A 27,424-nucleotide genomic window follows, 5' to 3' on the forward strand; every position below is an offset into this window, starting at 1 on the left:
GTGTCTCCTTATCAGGGAAACAAGATGCAGTATAATTTTAGGTACTGGATGAGGTCCTCTAAGACTGCTAGAAAGAGCTGCGGATTTTTTCATGAATGGTTCAAGAGGCCAATCCCTGAACAGTCAAGATCAGTGGTGAATAGACTAAGTTGTTTCGACCTTGTTATTAGATGGCAGTTCTTTTATACCCAGGTGTTTATGAAACATGTAATGTTTTGTAACAGTGATTCACACATTTTTATGTTTATGCCATCTTCCTAAAAACGGAATTGGTTGCTTCATCCCAGTACTTATAGCTTCGAGACCAAATGGGTTAAAATTCTCAATATCTCTTCTCTGGGGAGGGGGGGAGGGTATATTCACCACACTTTGGCTACTGCTTATTAAGTATTATTTAGTGAATAAGAAATGCTTGATTTGATGGATAAAGGTTAGGCAATGGAGATTGAGCAGCAGTGTCCTGTCCTAGCTGCAAAGTCGGCAAGGAGATGACGTACATGTGGCAAACACTTCGTAGGTAAATGAATATTTTCCCAAAAAATTATTGGTTACAAACGTGTCACGACTGTGAGAGGGTGCTTTGCTGAATAACAAACTTAATTGATGTAAAAGGTTAGGCAGTGGAGCATCAGCAACAGTTCCCTATTGCCTTTCTTCCTTCATCGATAATGCGAAACACTAAAGTTTTCTGACACGCGTAAAGTGGTAACTGATCTGAACTACGGTATTCTGTTTCAAAATTCTCAGCATCGTAATAATTACAATATATATCATCACTTATAACCTCTATCTCTAGAAAATACCACTTTGAAAGTTACAATCTCCATGGAAGATATATTAGTTCTTGACAAATATTCCACTCTTTCTCCGTCCTCCACACCCGTAAGCGAAGTTTGGTGTATGCTGCTCACAAGCACTTTGGAGAAGTCACTTATTTCATTATTATCATTTAATATGACATGATTTCTGACATCACACGCGTAACCATGTCGATGCAAAACCAGTAGGCTGCTATTAGATGGAGTGTCAAAATGTTGTTGTTGTGGCAGAGTACGCAGATTCAACAGGTGAACGTCTTTTGGCCACTCTTTTTCCAGGAAGGATACTCGTTGAGTGAGAGCCGCGTGTTCTATTCCATCCACTGCAAGAACAATCGTTGGGTAGTTGAGAGTGGATGACAGCACATTTCCGAGAAGGGATACATTGGGAATGTTATCTTCAGATCCTTCCCGTTTTTCAAGCAACAACCAAAACTTCGCTACTGTCTTTTTGGAATCCATCACGCCTTCATTTAACCCACGATAATCATCATGTGGAAGTCTGCGATCTAACATTACTTCGAGTGTACCACTTTGGAGACTGGCACATCCATGGGTATGGGAGACCAGGACACTTAACCTTGAAATGGAATCTTGAAGAAATAATGTTGTGGTCGCTGGATAGAAGTTAGCTTCCAGTGGGAGATTTTCATGGGTCATCCTCTTCATCACTTGAAAACCATTAGCATCAGTATAAAAAGTATTTCCGCTATGAATATCACTTTTAATGAGCATGAACAGTTCACCTGACTGTAGATCTCTAATATCGAAAAGCGTCTCCAGTTCCAAAGCGCCACCTAGTGGGCCATCAGTGTGGTATAATCGGATGTTGAGAGTAACATTATTTCCATGGGCTACAGTAATTTGTGACATGATTATTCCTCTTACCATACGAACTACTGGGAAACGGTTAGAGATGTTTGTTGTTTTATCGTTTTCTGGACAGAAGAGATATGCTCCGCTGTGGAATGGTTTAGGTGTGTATACACCGAAGTCTATTGTCACTTGATTTGTTAGCTTTTCACTTGTAAGTTCCATCGACTGTAGACTACCGGTCTTGGAAAAGCGAGCTGTTAGGATTGGAGAGGCAAGTGTGAAGTCATCATCTAATGGACTGTCAAAGTTAAACAGCCAGTCTTTTTTATCGTGGGCAACGTCATTCACAAAAGCTGTCACAGACGATCGTGATGATAATTCAGGTGATGATTCAATAATATATGTTGTTAGGCTTAGTGCAGGTTGTTCTGCTATAAAAACTAATTCAAATGTGTCATCAGAAATTGTGACCAGATCTTTCCATACGGGATTGATCTGGGATGGAACTAAACGCATTTCCGGGTCCCTGACTGCTACGTAAGGGGACCTAACCCGAACAGTCACCGCCTCTTGACGATGATGAGCATTAGGATTAAAAAGGATAATCTGGCGAGCATTATTGGGCGAAATGTTGAGGACTATTTTTTCAGGAAGTGCGTCATGAAAACTGTACTGAATATCCGGAAATAGCTTTGAGGTAATGGCGAGAATACGATTTGAATCCACTTGACCAGAACGGACTACAATTTGTTGAGATGCATGACACACTATACTCATTGCTTCTACAATAGCACGATTGAGTTTTTTTCCGTAATTCTCCATCACAAACTCTTTCGAAGTTCCTGTAATTGCATCGTGATGTTGAAAAAGCGCAAGATTTTGTCGACACACAGTTAAATAGACATAATCAGCATTCAGTTTCTCAAGAAATGCTGGATGACCTCCGGCTATGTTGCGAGCAAGACTGTAGACGATTTCCGCAGCCCTCAGCCAACGTTCCAGCTCCCTTACTAAATGCTTCCAAAAAGGACGGGTAGTATAATAACCTGTCCAGTAGGCTGGACGATTATCTAACGATACATCAGCATAGGGAAAGAAGTCACCAGTCAGTACAGGATATCTATTATTAAGCATCTTCATTGCTTTCATAGATTCTCTAAAATAATCTTTCAGTGTACCAAACCGGACATCAACGTTCCACTTGGAGTTTATGAACTCGAAAAGTGCTTTGTAATTGTAGTATTGATTGCTCCATTCACTTTCTTGGTTGAATCTAAAATCATCTCCTAGAAGAATCAAAGCTACGTTGTGAGGAAATAGAGAACCAGTTCGGCCGTATTGACCTAACAACGCTTTTGCTCTTTCTTCTTTATTGCGAGCGGAAATCGGAAGGACATTCTCTTTGATCTTGAAATCAAACTGTTCACAGACTTCTGTGTCTGGACCACACGTGTGTTTTATACTGTATAGACTAAATGGCGTCAGATGGCACAATATATCCCTTGCTTTTCTGATTGGTTTAAACCTTTGTTTCCATATGAATTCTAGCTGTCGTTTCCAAGCAAGATGTCGTTTCCACGAATAGTGGGCTCTCACTGCTATCATATTCTGTATTCCAGACTCTTTCAGAAGGTGAGCAACAGTTGTGGAGTGACCAAATGGATCAATAGACCATCCACTGCGTGCAGTTATTCCGAGGTTTGTTTTCAGCCACTGTTGACCTTCTATTAGTTGGTCCAAGATAGCGTATAAGTCCGGAGTAGCTTCATCTGTCATGACCCAACCTCCGGTAACTATTTCCAGTCGACCTTCAGATATTAGTTTTTTGACAGCTGTACGCACATGGGGTTTCTGCTGCAAACTATAAAAGAAAATAAAACCAGTAAAAAATGTGTTATTTGGGAAACGTAATCTACATCTGCATACTTTTGAATGATAATTAACAAGTCTTTAATTTTTCTATTTTATTTCTTAATTCAAAATGGAAACTTCAGTTTAGCGACCTAAATAGTATTATAATATTCATTTAGTTCACTCGAAAACTTAAATCCTATTTTTATAGGAAAATCATTTTATAATACGAACCTTTATTCGGTATTGAATTGGACCGCCTTTGTTTAGAATAACAGCAAGTGAGTGGCGCGACATGGATTCTATAAGGTGTTTTGGTCTAATTGTAACCATTCTTCCAGCAAAATATCACGTAGGTGCGACAAAATTGAAGGAAGAGGACTTCTTTGTCGAATAGCTCTCTCTAGTATATCTCACACATTCTCAATAGGATTGAGATCATGTTAATGTCGGGGCCAATTAAGATGGTGGAAATCCGTGTATGTTCTCCGAATCATTCTGGCACGATGCGCTGTTGCCTTGTCGTCCATAAAGTGACCATCACCCTCGGGATAAAAGTGTAACATTGCAGGGTGCAGTAGATCTAATACAAAATTCAGGTATTCCCTAGATTACATACGACCTTCCACCGATATCAACGGACCCAGTCCGTGCCAAACATTCCCCTACTACGATACCACCGTATTGACCTAACAAGGTAAGCGGAGTCCATCGCTTGGGTTGTCGCTCGGTGCTTGGGTTGTCTTAACAAGGTAAGCGGAGTCCATCGCTTCGTGAGGTTTTCGCTACACTTTCTGCTTGCAATCAGTGCAAAACAGTGTACAGTATCGTGATTCGTCTGACCACATGACTTTCTTCTATTGTTCTACTGTCCGATCACGACCTTCTTGGCACGACTGCAAGCGGGTTTTTGTATTTTTCTCTGAAATAATTGGCTTCTGAGTAGGCAGGCGACTACCAGTACCAAATTTCTTTGTTCCTTGCCCATGGTACGGGTTGAAATAGGGCGGGCTTGGTTCTATTCAGATGTTATTTGCTGCACACTAGATGTCCTAATTTTTCGTACAGTCCTCTTTAGAGTACGACGGCTTCGCTTTTGAAGTATTGTTTTCTGCCACACTTACGCCTTTGAGATGCAGAAGGACCGCTTGATTTCCAGTCATTAAAAACGTTTGAGATGAATGCTTTTTGAGAAACCAGTTATGTCTTTCGTTTCACGAATCGCAGCTCCATCTAAACGTGCACCCACGATAAGACCTTTTTCAGAGTCTGATAGATCACGTGTTTTCCCCATTCTGGCTTCAGAATTATTGCAGTCTAACAGCCTGTGCAGTGTTTACACTCAACGAGGCAACGTGTCATCTCCCCATGTCACAGTTTCCTTTTCATCTCTCGAATTTGCATTTCTTCTGTTTGTGACTGTCTTAATACAAAAGTTCGCTTTTTTTTTCTTTTTTTTCTTTTTTTGATAGTGTGTGTTTACTTAATTTTATGATTTTTAGACAATTAAACTAAAGTTTAATTTTCATTGTCTAAAAATCATAAAATTAAGTAAAAAGGCATTATCCTAGGATTCGTTGTTTACTTTTATAGCCTATTTAAAAATTAAGAATAGAATTTTAAGCAAGTTATCAAATAGTATTTGTGGGAGAGTGACTGTTTGTGAGAAAAGATGCTAAACTTATTCAGTTTTATGATTTGTTACTATAATCGTATACCAGAAACTGATCTCATAGCGTTTTACAAAAGTTCGTCCAAAGTCATGGTGGTTTGCTGCAAAGTTCCTATGTTTTTGTGAACAAACGACTTATAGAAGGTAAGTATTGTCGTAAAATGGCTTTTTGCTTGCCCATAATGAGTGTTTAGCAGATAATTCATAGTTGAGTCGTCGAATGTGAACCCTCCTCATCGTAAATTAATGTCCGCCATTTTTAAGTTTGTCAACCAGTTCAGCGTGAATGGGCCTCTTTCCAAACTTAAGAGGAGAGACAGCTTTTGGGAAGAGTGTTTTGCGGGAGTGACACAAATTTTAATTTATGATAGTGTGCTGAAATGCAGAAGGAAATTTCCCTTCATCCAGAGATTGATTATGAAAGATAAAAGAAAAATAATGACTTTGAGGATACCTTACCTCTAGGATCTGAGAATTATATAAATTAAAAATAATCATTCATCCTTTGAGGTAAGACTCCTTTTGATTCTAGATAGTGTCATACATGACATTACAACTTTACTAAAATGCTCAAATTGTAGCTGCGAATGAATTCTGTTATGTTTGCACCAGAAGAACTCCCAGTCTAATGGATATGGTTGGGTATAATCTTGACGCAATTTCAGAGGAATCATTTTCAAATTCTGATTTGTCAGAATAAATAAATAATTTTCGCAGTTCAAGGAGCAGATAGAGTAAGTCTGAAAGATGCTGAACGGGAACTTGGTACTTTTGGAGTTCATTTCCAGCTAAGCACTTTACTGAGTTAAACACATGACTTCCTCTGCTTGCTAACAAAATGGAGAAGCAACTGATTTGAATTCTTCTGCATTGAAACAAGAAAATAAAGGCACAAAAAAAAAAATAAATAAATAAAAAATAAAATAAAATAAAATAAAAGTATTATAGTTGACAAACTTGAAGACTTATGAATCAGAAGAGGCTGATAATTCCTGTCTAGTGTCTGAAAAACTTAGAAAAAATGCTGCAGTTGATGGTGATCTTGAAGGGGCTGATGGAATTGTTATTTACAGTGTCCGGAAAACAACAATTATTATCAATCTCTTCAGGCTTTTATGAATTCGATGAAAAATTGTAACATATAATACTAAACGGAATTTTTGTGGAAAAGAGAAAGAAAATGGAAAGTGAGTAGAGAACAGAACGTATTTTTAGTTTTTGTTAAGCTACAGATATTCATATCTGTACTATATTTCAGAACATTCATCTTTTCTATTGCCATTTTCCCCATCATGGAATGAGATTATCTATATATTTCTAGGAAAAAAGTCTGGGCTCGATACTAATAGTTAAAAAAAAAAAAAAAAAAAAAAAAAAAAAAAAAATACACTTGATGTAGGACATTCACATCTTTTTGTTGAAGTGCCTACTAGAAAGATGCTGCTTTAAAGACGCAAACAAACGAAAGAGTGAAGGGGGATAAGCTTGGATTGTATGGTGGATGCTCCAACAACTCCCACTGATTGAGTTGCAGCCATTGATGTGTTTGTGAAGCAGTGTGAGGTTCATCAGAAATGTTCACACCAATCTTCCTTCTTCCTCTTCTTGAATTCTTTACACCACAAACAGACCTGTTTCATAGACAGCACATTATTTTCACAGACAAGTTTTTAATGAATTTCACTTTGATGTAGTCCTTTTTTACAAGCACAGGTCGAATTAGTGAACGCCCTTCTACTCGCACCATATCTCTAGTAGTACCTCCATTTTTATCTGCCAGATGTAGACAATGAATAGCAGCGCCATCTCTTTGTAGTTTTAAGAAACACGATACTATTACTTCGAAATTACATAATTTCTTAAATGTTTCACAGATAAATACTCGTGTTCTCTTACTGTTTTTGGAGCAACCTTTTATTTTTTAAAAGGAATAAATGTCATGAAACATGCAACAGTTTTTTTTTTTTCTTCTTTTATGATAAACTGAAGATAACTGCTTATGATAAACTGAAGACAAATCTTCAGTTTATCATAATTTTCCTCTTAAGTGTGGCGTGTCTCGCACAATTACCGTATTGGATCAAAAACATAATTTTTCTTTATTTTGCTAAAGATAGATATACGACGTGTGGCAATAAAATTCTCAGCCTGACTGGAGAAATAAAAAGAATATAAAGTGAAGGAGCTCAAAAATGATTTTATTTTTATTCAAAGTAATCTACACCTGATTGAATACACTTTTCTAAACGTTTCTGAAAAGAGTCGGCGAATTTGTCCCAAGAGATGATGTTCAGTTTCACAGGTTGCATTTTTGTCTTCAACATCTCATCCTGAAATCTCTTTCCTTTGAGGGCAGTTTTCAACTTGGGAAGGAGGAAGAAGTCCGCTCGTACTAGATTTGGAGAGTAGGGTGGACGATTGATCTGTGCACTGCCATGTTTAGTGCGGAATGGGAGGGGACATTGTTGAGCAACATGAACCGGATGCCTTTCTCTCGAAATTGCAGCCTCACCTGGGAAACGTACAGGCGCTTTAATAGTTTTTGAAGCACCTGTGTGTGAAACACAGCATTGACTCTCCCCCTTCAGGTAAAAATTCCTTCTGAATCGCGCCCTATTGGTCGAAAAACATGATCAACATCGTCTTGATCCTGAATTTCTGTAAACGAAACTTTTTTTTTGGGTCTTGGTGTTGATTTTAAAGTCCACTACATGTTCTGACCATTCATCTCTGGGTCGTACTGAAACACTAATCTGTAATGACAGATTCAAATTATTATATTATATTAGGGCCACCCATAATTTCTTACATATGCCCGTATATGTATTATGTCTGTAAATTGCGTGTGTTCCCTGCTCGATTTGCCTGTTTTGCTGGACGAAAAAAACCCAGTTTCTGTGGGGGAAAAACCTTGCTATCTACGCCTGAGAGCGACTAACTCAGCCACGGAGTGAAAAAAGGCAATTAAAGTTCCTCGCGTCAAATCTGCAATGACAATAAAATCGTGGAAGTTAGGATGGTTTTGACAAATCTGGATGAAGTCTTCGCATGCTGATTCTCTTCGTTGCTTCTGCTCATCCGCGAGGCTGTGCGGCACAAATTTTGCACAGACCTTTTCCCTTTAAATCTTCATTCAGAATTTGTCTTCCTTTTGTGGATTAAGCAGATGATGATAATAATAATTTGACGAATCATCTCCTTATTCATATCCAACTTATCAGCCATCATTCTGTACGTCAAACGACGATCTCTTTCCACAATTTCCCGAACTTTTGCAACTCTGTCCTCAGTTCGAGAGGTTGATGGACTCCCACTTCTTCGGCCATCGCAAACATCCTCACGTCCCTCTTTGAACCGTCCGTTTATACCATTCAAACACTCTGGTACGACTCTGTTTCATCACCATAAATAGTCTTTAACATTTCATACGTTTCGGTTGCAGATTTTCTGATCGTTGCTTTCCATTGTAAAATAGTGACATGGAACGTTAACGCTACTAACGAAACGGGTTATTAATTGCAACCTCTCAGCCTACTAGACAATCTTTGTACCACCGTCTGATTTTATTAAATAAATAACGTTTATTATGTGCTACAATGTGCTTTATTATGTAACAAATGTAAAGTACTACATATGGGAAACTAACCCCAGAGTAACATATCAACTCTGTGGTACTACACTGACAGTGGTAGAGAATGAAAAGGATCTGGGGGTAATTGTGCAGGCAGATATGAAGTTTTCTGAGCAGTGCAGACTGGCTGCAAGAGTAGCTCATTGTGTCTTGTCAGTGATATACAGGAATTTTTCTAGCAGGGATAAGGAGGTGATTATTCCCTTGTATAAGGCAATGGTCAGGCCACACCTTGAGTACTGTATACAGGTCTGGAGGCCTCATTTCATTTCAAGGATGTTGAGCTGCTGGAACGAGTACAGAGAAGGGCAACAAGATTAATGAATGGAACAAAGGGTTGCCCTTACGAAGAAAGGCTCAACTTTTGCAAATTACAGTGTCTGGAGACTAGGCACCGGCGAGGTGATCTGATAGAGGTGTATAAAGCCTTGAATGGTTTGAGCATGCATCAAGCTGATGGGATTCTTCCTCTTGCTCAGAATAATCACCTGAGAGGGCATAAATTCAAATTGAGAAAAGACAGATGTAGGATAGATGTGCGGAAATTTGCCTTTAGCCAGCGTGTAGTTGGTTGGTGGGACAGACTTCCATCCCTTGTTGTGGAAGTTGATAGCCTGAATAAATTTAAGGCTCAGCTGGACAGGTATTTCGAACGAACGGAGGGGAAATGGGAGTGTTTTTTTTTTTTTTTTTTTTTTTTTCTTTTGCCTGATGCTGCATAAGCTTGCTTTCTTGCATCATATGCCCATATGATGCAACAAAATGCTAACATGCTAATGTTACAATACATCTTTTCCAACCTACTTTAATTACACAGCTCATCCAAACTTCAAGAAATTTTCCTAGCCCACTTATAAATTATATTTATGTATAGAGTATAAGCCCTTCGTAGTCGATTCACGAATAGGAGTGCTATAGCACATGCTCTTTGAGTAGATCTGGATTCCAAGCCCATGATTGATTGCTAAATACAGTCGATCTACCAACCGGCACTGGGCCTGCGTGGCAGATTATGGTCCATTCTCTCAACGTTACTTGTTGAGGTCTCCATCCTGTGGCGCATTATAGCCTTAGTTGCTAATGCGCCAATAAAAATCCAAACCAAGCCTCCATCCTGCAGTGGATTGACAATGGCTGCAAATTTATTTTATTTATATTGTATAGTAAGGCTATGAGGCGTCAGTATTTGTGTTCTTCTTTTTGCTGTTTGCTAGGCGAAAAACCAGAGTTTCCAGCAGAAAACGCCACTCAACCTTCGCTTGAAATCGACTCTCAGTTACGTTGTGAAAAAATCCGTTTCCTGATTTGCTGGTTTCTGTATCCTTTAGTGTTGGATAGATTTCATTAGTGTCATTTACTCTTTGGTAGAATCAACTATATACTACGTAAATGGGTACAAATCCGTTGTCTCAGAGGATGCCAACGCATTTATTAATGAAACGGCGCAACAGTTACATGTTTATAATCGTATTTCTTAGCGCTGGAAGGAGGATGCAGCGACTGAAGCATTTTCTTCAAGCCAGTACTGTGCAAAATTGAGGGAAGGTGCACAGAATGCGAAACACGCAGGCCCCGACACAGACGAAGACCCACAAAACGCATGTTTACTAATTATAATATGGTTAAAACGAACGGTAGGGATCCATCCTTCAAGAACTAAGCACCCTAACTCTAGGATGCTATTACACGGTCCTACCCCATTAAATCTCGTAATTCTCGAGAAATGGATATTGAATTATAAATTCTGTGATATTAAAATTAACTGAAACACCCATCTTTTATGGTTTTACGGAAATCTTTTCTGAGCAGTGAGAGTTTGACTTATACTGACGATATTATGTTCTTAATTGAGTGGGATCTTACGACCTGTAGCAGCTATCGGCTGTCATCTTGAACAGTATCTGCACAGATTACCATAAAAAAAAAAATAATAATAAAAATGATATATCAAAGTGAAGTGTGACTGGTGTTAAGAGTGACTCACCACAAGGGCCTAGCTTTAATGCTGGATGAAAACCTCTGCTTTCAACAACTCTTTATAGTCAACATACATGCTGCTGTGTGAGCCTTAAAAATGCAGGAGTTTAGTCGGAGTGCATAAACCAGAAGTCACAGTTGTATAGTGTGTTCGTGTCTAACGGCACAAGGGGTTTCCCCCATCTCTGCGTTGCTTTCATTGTGGGTGTAACAATTCACTGTAAAGGCCAGAGATTTAAAAGTGTATGGATATTGTATGAGTGTAGTGTTGTGTATCGTTGTTCTTCTGGCCATTTAGCCGCTAGGCCCCTGCTGGGGCCCAACGTTGTCCACACTATGCCTCGTGGAGGCAGACCAGATATACTAGTATTGAAATATTTACTCTGGCAGGTCCTGCCACCTAATTTCCTGAGATTTCAGTAGCTAGGACCTAAAAAAAAAAATATATATAAAATAAAATAAAATTTTCGCTCAGTAGGATTAAGAAAATTGAGTAGAAGGGCCAAATGAGTTTAGTGTGAACGCAATTAAATTATATACACTAGCGTATTAGGTAGAGTGGGGGGAGACAGAAGGCTGGGGAAAAGACAGAAATATGTGGACGATAGAGAAGGCGACCCCAGATAATCAGTAGGGCAGGCCCATGCCCCACCAGGCGAAGAGAGGAGTGGCAAGGAGGCGAGGGGACGGAAAATACCGTACCCCCCTGCCGGGGGAGAGGGGAAAAGAGAGGACCATGCAAGGGAGCATGGTTTGAGAGCCAAGATGGCCAGCAGCAAGCTGCAGTTGGTCTTCAGTGGTATTGGTGTTCCCATTTTGGATATCACTCATGGGACCAGGTCCCGTCCAGTTTAGTCAAGTCAGTTCTTGTCCTTTATTAAGTAGGTTCAGTTGTTATATATAGGGTTCAGTTGTGCTCCATTGCAGCGAGCACTCGTCTTCTTGCGAAGAGCTCTTGGGCGTAGCAGGAGAAAGCCAGGTACTCTTGTTTTGTATCCAGTATGTTGTGCTCCCGTCCTCTAGGACAATATAAGATCTTTGTTATTAGGATGTTGCGGAAGTCGTAATAAAGCTGCCAATCATACATTAGATGTTGCCAGCTCTCCAGACCGCCGCAAACACAGGTAGGGTCCTCTTCAGTTCCCAAAAGGAAAAGTTTGGCATTGATGGCGCCATGTCTGGTGAGAAGGTATGCCGCATGGAGTCCAGGTGAGAACCACGTTGGAAACTTAGGGTAGACCTTGCCGACGTCAGGTATAAACTTTCTGGTTATCTCCCCTTTATGGGAGTTTGTCCATCTCTCTTGCCACACCTGCAGCAGGTGAGCGTAGAGCTTCTTTTCAGCTGTGCGGTTATTTGCTGGGTCAGTTGTATGTCCGAGACAAGTCCTTGAGGTGGCCTTTGCCAGGTGGTAAAGTAATCCTTTGCCCACAATCTCCAGGTCAAGTGGGAGAACTCCGGTCAGGACCTGTAAAGCGTGGGTGCTCACCGTGCTGCAGGCACGAGAAGTAAATAGTAGAATCAATCTTTGAGTTGAGTCGATGATACGTCGATTGACTGCGGTAGTAGCCTTGTGATACCATATGCCAGAGGCATATGTGATGATAGGTATGAATATGGCTTTGTAGAAGATATGTGACGTACGCCGGCTAAGGCCCCAGTCCCTTCGAGCCACCCTACCAACGAGGGCAGCATATTTTCTAATCTTGGTTCGGATGTTTTGTAGGTGGTCTTTGAAGGATAGGTTGTGGTCTAGGATGACCCCTAGATACTTGAGTTGTTTGGAGAATTTTATTATCGTCTGGTTTATCTTAATTTGAGGAGGTCGTCGTAGGTCAAAGTTCCCTTTCAGCAAGGTTGAGTTGGTTTTTTTCTGGTGATATTCTCAGGTGATTCTGTTTTGCCCAGTTATGCAGTAGCTCCAAGGCCAGGTTCGCAGATTCTTCCGGTTTTGCCCTTGAGTTCGCCGAGACGGAGAGAATGAGGTCATCGGCAAATGCTTGAGCATCCACTTGTCCGAGACGAGGAAGCTGTCCGAGACGACGTTCCATAGAAATGGTCCCAGGACCGAACCCTGCGGGCAGCCCCGGTGGATGCTTCTAGAGAGGGTCTGATAGGGCGCATTCACTACTATGAATCTGTTGGATAGGTAGTTCTGTAAGGTCTGATAGAGGTTGCTGGGAAGATTTGCCGCTCTAAGTCTGGCCAGGACGCTCGGCCACCAAAGTGTGTCGAACGCCCCAGCGAAGTCCACAGAGATCACCAAGAAATACAATACTGTATCGCCTCTGAAATTCCAGATGGTAATTCCCCTCCCCCATTACATTACTGGCATTTGGACCTAGGCTACTCCTGATATACGCCAGATAAAAATAGAGCTTTTAAACTTAGAATATTGGATCTTTGGATAGTGGAACATATTTCTGCGAAAACATCTCAGGGACCATACTTCAAGTCAATTTAGATGTTGTATTACGGTGACACCAAATGTAAAAAAAAAAAAACCTGCACATCCAGGCTCAAATCATTAGTGTATATTTGGAAATCGCCATGGCGGGTCAGCTAATTACAAGACCTCTGACATCAATGGAATTAATTGTAATATGCAATTTGTTCTTGCAGTCAAAATTGTGCGTTAATAAGATCTCCCAAAACACGTGCCCCCAGTATAGGACGACGGTGATTTTAGTGGTTATAATAATTATAATCACAGTTCTCCTACACCGGGTTGAAAATATCTGAGTTCAAATACCTTCAGTAACGCGATTTTGATTTTTTTTTTTTTTTTTTTTTGTGCAACTTGGCTAAGTCATTCGGTCTCTTGCAAGGGTTTCATTGGTTTTTCTTTTAGCAAACAGCAAGTCGACTGAAGAATACACATAGTTATACAGTAGACACTATACTGACGCTTCATAGTCTTATTGGCTTTGGCACTTAACATACGCCGAACCTAACATCTAGAATGTGTTCCTAACGTTCTTCAAGTCTCTGTATTTCCAACAATCTGTGTCAAGAGCAGTCATACTGGAAGTTATTTATCGCGGAATAATGCATCTTACTTGAACATTAGGTGAGATGTATATCGTCAGGCCTTCTCAAAATAAGAGTCCTATCTACACAGGGTGATTCAAAAGTAGCTCCGAGCTTTGTAACCCAGTGTAGCTTCGTATATTTAGAACTGAATAAAAGCCGTATGCAGTTTTGCCGGTAGTTGGCACACAAACAGTGGCATCAGTAATAGGAGCACAGTGCATTTTTCTGTTTGAATAAAAACAAAGTTCTTAGTGCAGTTTCATTGAGGTTTTCACACATGTTCGGAAAACTGCCTTCCAATAGATATTCTATTCGTAAGTGACACAGGAATTTTTTTTATACAGGTTGTGTGCTACATGGCAAAAAATGAAGGTCTCATGTAGGTTGTCTTTCAATTTCCTTTACGAATCGTACTGCTGAGCGAGTTTGCAAGTTGTGCCAGCAAAAGTACAGTATGGTTATCTCCGTTTTTTTCCAATTTTCTCTTACACGATTTTGTGGACCTTGCGCGGTAGGATTTTCGTTTTACAAGTTGCATATCTAATTTTTCTTTTCTTTTTGTCAATTGGAACGCAAGGTCCTAAGGCCGGGTCTTCTTCCCTGCAGTGTGGAGAATCTTGCTAAAACAGTTGAGATTAAAAAAGTACAAAATAATGTTACAAGCCATAACAGATGGCACCAACAGAAAAGTTAGATTTCTGTTTCAACATTTTAGTATGAATAGACAACGAAGGTTTCATTAGCCATCGGCGAGTTTCATAAACAGAATGTTAGAATCTGGGCTTGACTGTTGCGATGTGAATGCGTTTTATACCCTCAGCTAAACGAAGGTTTATGGCCCATTTTGCGTCATGGAAAAATGGGCCATAACTCCGATTGTATATCTTGACATGTTATTAAACTTTCTTCTATCATAGATCACTGAAAATGATTCTTATCATCAATCTATATCTCAATCAGCTGGTGCACCTCATCGTTTCTCTCATGTCTATAAATTTCTGGAAACGGCCTCTTCGATTTGGATGGTACGAGGTGGGCCGAATCTGTGCTGGCCTGATCTCCAGATATCACACTTTCGGATTTTATCCCTGTGATGATTCATTAGGTTACTGGATACCATTATCAGCAAATTTACACCAGTTAAAGAGCAGAATGAGAGTTTCTAATGATCACATAACACCTGATATATAGCGAGTGTGGCAGTACGTTTACCTTTTGCCTGATTTTTGGTAGTCACTAATAAAAACTTGAAGACCATGGTTTTCATTCAATGCTGTTTAAATTGCGCGAAGTTATTAGGCTTGCAAAATTTCAATATACTTTCGAATTACCCTATATACAATTGCAGTAGGCCCTCGATTTAACGGACTAATTGGGGGAAAGGGGTGTCCGCTATTTCCGAAAGTCCCTTAAATCGAATGTATTTTAAAAACATCTATTAATAACTAACTTGCAATGTACAGGATGTATTAAAATGTTATTATAATGTATAAATATGAATAAAATATTATTATAATGTGCATTAAGTAATTTATACACTAACTAAAACATCTGTTAAAAATAAATTTACGACAGGAACCAAACTTTATTTTAATTAAACACTTCAAAAACTATACAATGTAACTAGTGGAGTGTTCCCACCACTTTTTTTGTATTATTTTTTTCCCCTTAAAGCTCACACAAAGTTGTTTTCAATGTGAACATTAGTTTTTTAATTTAAATCCATTTTAGAGGGGAAAAAATACTTTAAAATTCTTAAACTCCATTGAATAAAAAACGTTAAAAAATACATAATATTCAATATCAATATTAACTTAATTGAAAGACTCACAATTTTCAGAGTCAGAAACAACTGTCATATGGAGGGTAGAGGTGTTAATTTCTTGCTAGTAGAGGGTTCTGGTGAAACAGGTCCAGTTGATGAAATGGCCTTGAAGAAATTATCAAGCTTCAATTGCCTTACCTTGGTGCTGCTTCCTTATACCGTAAATCGAAATTCTTTAAAATGTTCATAATAAGGAAGCACATCAGGGTCTGATGATGATTCAATATAATGTATGATTTCATCCATAAACACAATTTAGGATGAGGTCCAACTGATTCTTTGTTTTTGTCATCATCATCGTCCTCTTGTTCTCCAGTTGGACAGACAACTTGAGTAGTCGAGACCCGCTAATTTTCGTAAAGTCGGACAAATGCTAATAATTTATTAACTTTTCCTTTGTAGTGGATCTGCGATCTCATTATGGATTTAAAATAAACTTTGTGGATTTTTTCCAAAAAGGAAAAATAGCCTGTACTATTTTTTTCCAAAAAATAGTACAAGCTATTTTTGGAATATTAAATTTTACAAATATTATATTTTAAGGCATAAGAATTCTCTTACCTGGGGTTTTCTTCGGGTGAGATGTAATTCGAAAGGTGTTGAAATAGCATATATCTAGTAGGGGGACGAAGGAAAAAGTAAGCATTTGTTCTAAATCCTTGCATGGGGAGTAATTATAAGTCTTGAAAGCTACTGCCTGTTACTTATTAGTATATTTTATTATTACATTAAACTGGGTTATAATTATACGTATCTATATTTTTTCTCTCAACCATGGACCCCAGTACACCAGGCCCATTCGTTACTATAGCATATACTATGCTTTTTGGAAAAAATCCACAAAGTTTGTTTTAAATCCATAATGAGATCGCAGATCCACTACAAAGGAACAATTACAGTAAATTATTAGCATCTGTCCGACTTTACGAAAATTAGCGGGTCTCGTCTACTCAAGTTGTCTGTCCAACTGTCTAATAAAGTTTCGAGATTTTAAGACCTCCATAATTTTTTTTACACCTCTTGTTCTCCATGAGCAAGAGGTGTCTTGTTTTCCGCAATCCCTCCCTCAGAGAAAATTTTGATAGCCCGGATCACCTTCATCATTTTCGAGCCACTGTTCCACATCATTCTCAGTTGCATTTTTGATGCCGGTCCTCAGAACAGTGTCCCAAAAATTAAACGCCTCAACTCCCACCAAGTCCATTTCAGGTTCTACGCCGTACAACAACTTCTTCCAAGCATTGGCCAAAGTAGTAATCTTCATATCTTTCCACACAGCTGTTAAGTTGAAGATAGTAGATCTGATGTTGTATGCATGTAAAGTTTGCAGTGTCCTGGTGCCTCTTGTATCGTCTTCTGTTTCTTTCAAAACAACCATCACCTCTTCAAAAAAAACTTCTTATACAACCTCTTACATGCAACGATTACACCCTGATCCATCGGCTGTATCAATGAAGTAGTGTTAGGAGGCAGAAAAACACATTAATTCTCCCATCCCTTTTAACTAACCTCTCAGCATTAGGATCAGCAGGTGCATTATCTAGCAGTAAAACAGCCTTTATTTCAGTAGATGGAATTTTCAGCACATCTGTCTGATAGCGTCGCACATCAGACAGATGTGCTGCCTGATGTGCGACGCTATCAGATGTATTAGTAATGGCCGCATGGTGCAAGAAAGCCTATGGCTTATGCTGCACCGGCCAAAAAAAAAAAAATAATGATAATAAATAAATAAATAATAATTAGTAAAAGAAAAGGAAATTAAACCTATCATCCTATGCGCTTCCCTGACCCGAAGGTACTATCCAGATGAACTTTGAATTTCCCCAAACTGTCAGCCTCTACCACCCATGTAGGCAACTTATTCCAGTAATTTATAACTCGCTGGCTAAAATAAAACTTCCTGCAGTCCAATCTAAACATTTCCAATCTTGAATTTAAACACAATCTTGAATTTATGTACCCTAGTTCTAGCATCATATAACCTTGAAAATTTCGCCCTCATTCATTTTACTGATGCCTCTCAGAGCCTTAAACACCTCAATCAAATCTCCTCTAAGGTGTCTAGTTTCCATATATAAATAGGTTCTAATTTTTCCTTTAGGACATAAATTTTTTTATCCGTTAAATCGATGGCCTGCTGTAACTGTGTTATGATTATCAAAATGGACTACGCCAAACAGAGCCACCTAGCCATCGTTAGATGGCTTTATTCCACTTTTCCCGCATTGCCGATGCTATTTATTTGACAAATCCTGCTTATTAATAGTGAAGTTACAATCTTTATTTAATTATTTACTTCAAAAATACAAGTGCCATCACTTACCTGTCCCACCATTTTGAAAAGAAAGCAACTTCAGCCCATACAAAGGTGAGGTCAGGATGTCGTTTTAATTCCTCTACCATATTGTTCAAGATATTGATTGTTGTCATATGAAAGTAAGTGTCAAAGGTCTGTAGCCATCCTGGGTCGTTGTGCGAATGGGGAACCACAATTACCTGTTATAATGGAAGCAGATGTTAAAGCTGTTTATGATATTTAGGAATATCATAACCAATATTGTATTTCATTTCATTTTTACTTTACGAATTTGGATATTCAACGATAGCCTGGATTAACTTTTATTATTATTATTTTTAAATTTAAGAAATTAGATTTCTTATATTTATAGTTGATAAAAATAATAGGATTATCCAATTTTACTGATCAGTTAATATCTCTTTCTCTGTCCAGTTACACAATTTTAAAAAAATTCCAGAGTTTATAATCCTATGGAATATAAAACGTTATGTCATGCCGCTGTAGCTGAGTGGTTAAGTGCGAGGGTACATTAGTACCTGTACTTTGAGTGACCTGGGCTCAAGCCCGTGACTGCTAAATATGGTGCTGTTTCTTGTATTGTCTCTATCTTGTGAATTCCTTTGACCATATCGTCATCATGGAGTAGAAGAGCACAGATTATTATTTTTTCTATACATTTTCTGCGTACTGTACACTCATTTTCAAAAGTTGAGGAAGTTGCTTTTTTTTTCACTTTGAAACAGTGTACATGTAAAACTGGAGAAATTATGCCATATATAAAATTTCACGTGCTTTTCGGGAATTGTACAATAAAATTGCATAAAATTTCTTGCAATGTTGTAAAAAAGCCATTTTATTTATTCATTATTATTTTATTTATTTATTTTTTATTTATTTTTTTTTTTTGTAGTTGTTGGCGCATCGGCTTCTATGGCCATAATGCACCTCCCAAGGTTTTTGCAGTACTTTGATTCAAGCCCGAGGCGGGATTCGAACCCGCGACCTTTGGGTTGCCAGGCAGGCACTTTACCCACCCGGCTAGCCCGGTCGGCAAGCCTTTTTATAAATAGGCTTAAATTATATTTTTCGCTTTGTTTCCTACTGGGTGAAACATCTGACTGGTTTTCTTTTGCAAAACTGTACAGCAAGAAGTTACCATTTGGATGATTGTCAGCGAGATGGCTAGGTTTTTCAGTATGTCCGAAGGTGTCCTCTCAAGGCTACGGAAACAATTCCAGGAAACTTGTAACCGCAGAAAGGGCACCATGGGCAACATCCATAAATAGTCAACCAATATCTGGTCTTAACAGCCAAATGCAACAGAAAACGTTTGTATGAAGGTATGCAGTGTCTCGCAGGCTTTAACAAATGGGAAACTCTATACTAGGAAACCTGCGATTTCGATAACCCAGTCCTAGAGGACAACTCGTTTGTGAAGTATACAATTGGGACTCTGAACAGTAGAGTGAAGTTCTGTTCTCCGAAGAGTCATGATTCAACCTAAATTGTGATTCTCCACGGTGGTACATCTGAAGAGAATGTGATGTACGATATCAGCTCTCCAACATTGGAAAAAAGGACAGTCTTTGATGATGGGAAAATAATGGTATGGGGAGACATCACCATTAATGGCCGTACGCCACTCCATGTCTTCAATGGCGGAACCTTGACTGTTCAACTACGCTCATGAGCCAAATCATTATGACGACCCCTATCTTCACGAGTTGACTCATCCCACAGCAGCTAGGAGTGATGTCACCGACTGGTGCAACATATATAGTGACTTCACAAGTAGTGCCTGTCATTCCGTCAGTACGAAGCCCGTGGAATGGGGAAAGAGAAAAACCTAACGGAGTTTGAACGGGGAATGATTTGCAGCGCTAGGAAGGCGGCCGCCATATTGAAGGAAATAGTTCGAAGAGGGACACACAATCACTCTACGTGCCGGGATGGGGAGACCACTGGTTGAGAGTCGAGGTTACGTGCTGCCCGCGGTAACAGACAGTTCACGATCCTTCAATTAACGGCAGACTACAACCAGAGCGCACAGCGAAACGCTTCCTAGCAATGCCATCCAGCTGAATCTCTTGCTGATATAGGCCTACGGAGTAGTCGACCTACTGATGTGCCCATGTTAAACTCACCGTCATCGACCATTCTGCTTTCAGTGCGCATGGGAGAACCGATCCTGGACATTAGACAACTGGAAAAGAGTCGCCTGGTCTGATGAATCAAGGTTCCAGCTATATCATGCCGATGGACGGGTGCGTATTTGACGGTGAGCAAGAGAACAGCTACGACCTGACTGCAGGGTTGGATGAAAACAGGCTGGAGGCAGTGGTATCATGGTTTAGGGATGTTTTCATGGACATCATCAGGTTCCCTCATCACCATTGCACATACCCTCACTGCTAGATCCTACCTTGGCATCGATTTGGACAAAGTTTTGCCACATATGGTGATCGTGTATCCAGATGGCACTGAATTTGTTCAACAAGACAACGTTCATTTTCATAAAAGTCCGTATTGTGCAGGAATAGTTCGACGATCATGTCCAAGCATTTCGTGTTCTCTTCTGTTTGCCAAGTTCTCCCCAACGTCAATCCCATGGAACATTTACGAGATGCGGTGGAACGCAGCATTCGCCAGTCTACACCAGTTCTTCGCTCAGTTGCCGAACTCCGGGACGTCCTTCTGTACAGCTGGTCCAGGATACTTGAGGACACTTTCCGCTGTCTTGTAGAGTCGATGCCACACCGGATGCAAGCGGTTATCACGGAAAAAGGCGTCTCAGTACGGTATAAGATAGAGGGACATAATGTTTTAGTTCATGAGTGTATATAGATTTGAAACCTTAGTGCCTATATGAGGTTATTCTGGGATTCAGTTAACCGTTTGCAACTACTTTTTATAGACATGTATCTAATGTAGGGCGACTCCTGAACATTCAACTCTGCCTTGATACACTGAAGATACATAATTCTGCAAAATGACCGTAAGTAAGTATAGTGCTATGTTTATGAAGGGCACTGGTTCTGGCCACTTTTCTAACCGGAAGCAGCGGTCACCAGGAAGGCTGGTTCCAGTACTCGCCCATACCACGAGGAAGCGGGCAGAACTATGCAAACGTACTGTGACTTCCCATGAATACCGAAGTGAACAGAAGGAACCAAGAGAAATCCCGAAATATTGAGAAGAGCGTAGAAAATTCCCTACTTAATTGTTGCTTGCAGAACCCCACCTCAAAATGAGGTTAATCAGACCCACGCACACAGAATCACACCCTCGAAATAGGAAATAAGGAATAAAAGTTGACAGAGGGACAATACAGTAAGAGTATCAGCGAACGCTCCTCAAATGAGGCGAGTATGCACACATACTCAGTTTCAGTCGTGCATGAAAAGAAAATCTGGGCCAATCGCACGCCTAAGAAGTCGCACGTAGGGTGTGAGAATCTGTTCTCGGTACCTCTGCGCAGTACCGTAATTTGTCAAAAACATGAAGAGGGAACTGGCCGTTGATCGTTATCCTGCTCCACACGAGAACATCACCTCCACTGTGTCCTTTTCTCTGTTGTAGGGATGGTATGCATTCCTCGTTGTCTCCAGATGAAATAACGTATAAAATCTCTTTGTAGGCTAAAACGGGACTCATCAAGGAATAGAACTGTACTCCATTTGTCGGGGCTCCATCATATTCATGGCACCATCTCTACAAGCTCTGCGGTGGTTTGGGGTTACTGGGATGCAAACCACTAGTTTCCTTGCGTAGAGTCCACTTGAATTGAGCTTAACACAGTCCAGGTTGGAAATGTTTTCACCTGTGGCTGCAGTAAACTCAAGAGTTGCTGACGACGTCGTAGGATTCCGTCTTGCTGTTAGAGCTAGATTGCGTCTGTTCTGGTTGACGTAGCTCTCGGACGACCTTGGCCATCTCTTATTATAATGGTTCTTGTCTCTTGAAAGTACAATACATACTTCCATAGTGCCGAGACGACACTGCGTGACACATTAAGCCAACGTACGTGCCGCCTGCGTCTGCTCGTTTTCATTTAGTCCAACGGCCCGCCATCTCAAAGAATCATCTAAACGACGACTTGCCATTCTGAGTGCTGAAGATATGGCTGTCCCACTGAGCAAGCCAAAAAACGGGAATGAAGTGATGTGGTCCCAACAGTGTTTTTATAGGCATGAATAATTTGCATAATGTGCGGCTCTGTAACTTGGTAGTTCGATTTCTATTAGATACTGAATTTGCATTCCAGGATGCCTATTATATCAAATATTCGTCTTCGGCGACACTGTTCATTCACAATAAAATATTCATGAAAGACATTTTGTTCTGTTAATTTGTCAAGGTGTACTAATCTAAAATATAATGGAACTAACTGAAATTTTATTCAAAATAATGATTTTTAACTTAAATTTGAAATGGTTATAAATTGAGGTGGTTGTGTCAGAAGAGCTAAGTCGCTTCTACAGTATAAAAACTGGTCTTCAGAATGGAATCCCGGAGCAGATCTGAAACATTGCCCATTAGGTTCAATTTATTTAGGAAATTGAACACGACTTTGTGTAAGAAATCCTCTCTTTAATCTCTGGTTATACATCAATAAATCATTTAATTTACAAATATACATGATGTGTGTGACACTTGAAATTTAATTATTAGTTTCCATGTAATGTCTTTCTCAAATATATAATTTCCATTTTTTCCTAAGTGATACTTGAGGGATATATCAAACACGCGCGCGCACACACACATACACGCTCGTATAAATTCAACAACGATGAATTAAATTTTTATTGAAACAGTTAAAATAATAAAAATAGTAAAGAATATGGTTCTAGCTAAATAACAACAAAGGTTGAAAAATTTATTAAAACTCAAGAAAACAGCTATAATGAAAACTGAATGCAAAATTTAAACAATTTTTTTTAAAAAGATGATAAAAACTTGACTTAATTAGAAAGGATTAGACGTGTTTTCAATTTATTTACTGGACAGTAAACGCAAACAACGGATTAGTGGAACCAAAACAGAACACCTAGCCAATCCATGTTCTTTTGGTAATTTATGGTATTCATAGATGTCTAAATGCTTTTATGGAAATATCGAAAGGGGGTTGTGATATATTTCTATAAATGTGTAAATTATCTTTTACACACATGTGCAGTTCTATAAATTCCTTTATATTCATTCTTTCGTTGTAAATCTCGTAGCCTTGAGGAATATTTCTGTACATGGTTTGTACTTTAAATTTTGTGCTTTTCGCAACTGCAATAAATATTTATTTATTTAAATTTGAAGTACCGATTCTTTTATGGAAACGATATTATTATATGAGTATATGGAGCACAGGTAGTGTAATATTGCGTTCGAATTTTGATATAAAAATATTGTATTAATTGTATGATCCTTTAGCAGTGATAACACAGCATTTCGAAACTAATAGTAGCTTAATTAGTGTCTGTCACTGAGAAACTTTTCTGGGAGAAGCATCTATGTTATGAAAAGCTTGACGTAATGTCCAACACAAATCTCCAGTTATTATATACAATTTTTTTTTTAAAAAGTCGAAAGCTTAATGTCTTCGAGAATAAAGGCACTGGGAAAAATAAACGAGTTCAGAGACATCGTTGGTTGGTATTTGGTATTTCCTAGGGCTGACAATAATTGATTACTCCAGCATGGATCCTGTTCCATAATTTCGCACAAAGGACAATCGCTACCACGCTACATAGAGTACAAGATGCGAGTCGCCCTTTTCCCTCTCCACCCCCCTTCTGCACCTGTTTTCCTTCGTCAAGGTCTACCAACACCTTGTTAGACATGCAACGAAAAAATGAGAAAAGGATTCCGGGAAGTGAACAATTGTCCGACTATTTTTATTCTCGCATCCATATGTCGATTTTCGTGTTCACTTGAAATAAAAATAATTTGAGTTCATTCACTTGCACCCACGCTAAAGCATTCGAATTCAATACACTATATTTATTTTATATTATAAACTTTATGGCGCATTGTGTCTGCCAGTAGAGGCATCGCTATGGTAGAATGAAAGTGGAAGTCTCAATGTAAATATTTGTATAGATTATTTAATTTTGCCAACGAAAAATAGGAAACTAAATGGTATATTGATTCTATTATCAAGTGCGTTTACTGCTGCTGAGCGAAATATTGATATTACAAAATATAACTTAAGAAACCTTTGGACTTTTGCTGTTTTTTCATTTCAGAACGTCCTTGTCATTCCATTCACATTGATTTGTTCTATTGGTAAAAGCATGAAGCTGTTCACCTGTCACTTTAAATAGTTTGCGATAAAAAAAATTATTTGTCTCTATTCAAAAATCAATCTCAAATTGACTCGTGTCACACGGGCTGTGGAACTGTTTTGAGAAACGCCCTGCTATGAATTCTTTATAAGACAAACGGTGTGTTTGCTTTATTAAAAAATCTTGATACACTTACATGCATGTCCACTTTTACCAAAAACTTTTTCTTTAAATAACATTTTTAATATATAAAGTTATATATTAAAAATGCATTACTTACTGTTCTGTAAGTAATGCTATGGTTACGTTAGTTGGTAGAATAACCATCCTCCCCACACCGGGTGGAAGAGACCTTAGTTTAAGTCCAATCGATAGCTGAGTTAGTCGGTCTCATTCGAGAGTAGCATGGGTTTTTCTTTCAGCAAACAGAAAATCGACCACAGAACACACAATTTATATACAGTATACACTGAGCAATATGGCCTTACTCGCTGATGGTGCTAAAACCCTACAACAACAACAACACCTTCCATTCATTATATTTTATCATTTCTGGAAACTAAACCTGCAAAGGAACAAAATTCTCACCGGTTTTTGCGTTTTCCTTCCTTTTCCCGTTATTCTCTTTTTCTATATGGATGGATTTTATTGGACTATTTTAAATTTTTTTCCGCTGTATTTTCTGTCTGGTCAGTGTCAAAAAAGAATATTCATCGTATTTTTAAAAATATGTGAAAGGAAACAATATACAGTACTTTTAAAGCAAAAATGAGTCATAATAAAAATTTTAAATACAAAAATAATTCTGAAATAATTTTCTGACTTCCTACCTTATTAAAACCAAGCCAGAAAGTAAAAGTAAAATTACCACCTTGCATATGTATTGTATTAAAAGAATATTCCGTTTATAGTACTCTTTCTTAACATTTACCAGCACACATTCAAAAATATTTTTGATATGGTTGATTCTTTAAGAGTAGCAAATGTCTTTCAGAGGTGAGGGTTTATAGAGATAATCAGAACGTCATCAGTATAGGCACACATTAATTCTGTTGGCAATATTTAGCATAGTCCAAAACTATACTTAAAAGCAGAGTGGATAGAGTATCTCCTTATCTTACACTAAAGTCTTGGCAAACATCTGGAGCAGAATTACATGTTCATGATACACGAGATCTACTAACAAGTGAGAACAGCAGTGGCAACCAAAGAGTTATTTCACAGCGGACAATTTGTATCTTGTCACGGATGTATTGCTGTCGATGACCAAACTGGGTTCCACTTCTATCAACAGAAAAATAAGAAGAAACGGTCACGCTGAGATTTGTTATTTTTGGTTTTTAGGAGCATTAGCAACTAAGGCCATATTGCACCGGGGATATGCGGTGGTCATTCCCTGACCTTTCCGCATCCTCCATATTTGGTGGTCACGGGCTCGAACCCGGGTTTAATCAAGAAGCGTGTGCTACGCACTGCTGCTCCTGGCTACGGAGGCGCCACGCTGAGATCTGCAACATCAGCAGTAGACAGTGGAGGATTGGAGAAACGCTGTCTGGTTTGATGAATTCCGATTCTTCTTGTTCGCCCTCATTGGAGGATCACAATATGGCGAAAACAATACGAGTCCGGGAACCCATTTTTCCAACTGTCAAAATTGCAGGCTAGTGGTGGCTGCATATAGTGGTGTGGGGATTGTTTTCCTTGTGCACATTGTTTCTAGATACCAGTGGTACAACATTTGGATGAAAAATGTTATCTGGCAATTTCAGCCTACTGTGGTGTCCTCAGTAACCAGGTCTCAGTTAGTTGGGTGGCTCTTTGGAGTAGAAATCGGCAACCATCCAATTTGTAACAACTATGGGAAGCAGTTCAGTCAACATGGACCAGCATTTCTGTGAAATACTTTCGACACTTCGTTGAGTCCGTGCCACAACTCATCCAGACATTTTGTGAAGGTTAAATGAGGATCTACTGGCTATTATGTAGGTACAGTATACCTAATAAAATGGCTATCACTGTGTAGGGAAGATGGGGAAAAACTGCATGCACAATATTTTTACATTACATGATAAACTCTTAAACCAAGTAAGAAGTAAAATTTGGATGCTTGTTCATCTTTTTCAATATTAACACATTCATGTATGCCCACCTAAAATTGAGGATGCACTGAATCCACATTTCTCTTCTACAATCCTCTATGCCATATAAGGTATCCTATTATAGGAAACCAATATCGAAGAGTTGAAAGAAAAATTAGCGGTTACACAGGCAGTTGGTAACAAAACCGAAACATCAGAATTATTCTTAAATATATTCCTTAAGCGTGCCTTAAATATTTGGCCATTGCATAAACTTTCTATATCGAGAACGGTATCGTATAAATAATTCTCAGTAAATTAATGAAAGCCTCAAAAATTCTTAATTTTAACTGAAATAAGAATAAAATTATTTTATCTTATCTTAATGAGTCAAATAACAGGATAACTGATTTCAGCTGTTTTCTAGTAAATACTATACAATACTTTGAGAGGACGGATTTGCTTACCTTTAAGGGAAGCTGAGTTCTCTGTTCACGAATTTGCAGATATCTTTTCTCAAATGATCTGTTCCAATAAGTTCGATAAGGTGGGGAAAAATCTAAATGAGGAAAGATATCTGATGTACTAATATCAATTTCTTTCGGTTTTGTCAACTGAATCACGGGACATCTTGTAGACGTCGAAGATTCCCAAGGCCAAAACAAAGACACAAAATTGTATCCACTGATATTTTCCTGATTATAGTAATCTCGACCATCGCCTATCAGAATGCCTGAGGGTAGAGCCCAGAAGGATTGCCGCTTATACTTAAATCCCATTTGCAATATAACTACCGACGTCATTGCTAATAGCATTAGCATGAGAAAGCGACTCTTTGCCCTGGAAACTCGAGACATTTCACAATTCATTTGAACCGTCAACGAATTTTAAAACCATCTTTGTAAAACCAAAACACAAAAAAACTAAATGTCAAAGGTAAATAGCTACACGAAAAAGAAATCGCATTACTGAGTTGGAAAATTCAAACATTACATGACCATCATCCCAGACAGGATTAACCTACTAATCCACTTAGTTCAAACTATCGCTTCCTGAAAGTTTCTGCTCTCTTGCATGTGCACTCTACTCTACTCCTCCGGGGGGTTTTAATGAAACGGCTGACAAAAAACGAGAAAGGGATGG

At 38.9% G+C, this 27,424-nt stretch overlaps 1 protein-coding gene across 1 annotated transcript; it reads right to left on the minus strand.

Annotated features, from left to right (window-relative positions):
• Positions 1-773: 773 nt before the first annotated feature.
• LOC150086718 (alpha-mannosidase 2-like) lies at positions 774-27,084 on the minus strand. The gene is made up of 3 exons (XM_090372237.1): positions 26,749-27,084; positions 17,950-18,122; positions 774-3,495 (listed from the first exon to the last, which is right to left on the minus strand). Exons 1-3 carry the CDS (start codon positions 27,082-27,084, stop codon positions 774-776), a joined length of 3,231 nt encoding a protein of 1,076 aa, XP_090228363.1.
• Positions 27,085-27,424: the final 340 nt, after the last annotated feature.

The sequence above is a fragment of the Mastigoproctus giganteus genome, chromosome 4 (genome assembly GCF_048544385.1).
Source record: "Mastigoproctus giganteus isolate SK-2022 chromosome 4, ASM4854438v1, whole genome shotgun sequence".
Lineage (NCBI taxonomy): Eukaryota > Metazoa > Arthropoda > Arachnida > Uropygi > Thelyphonidae > Mastigoproctus > Mastigoproctus giganteus.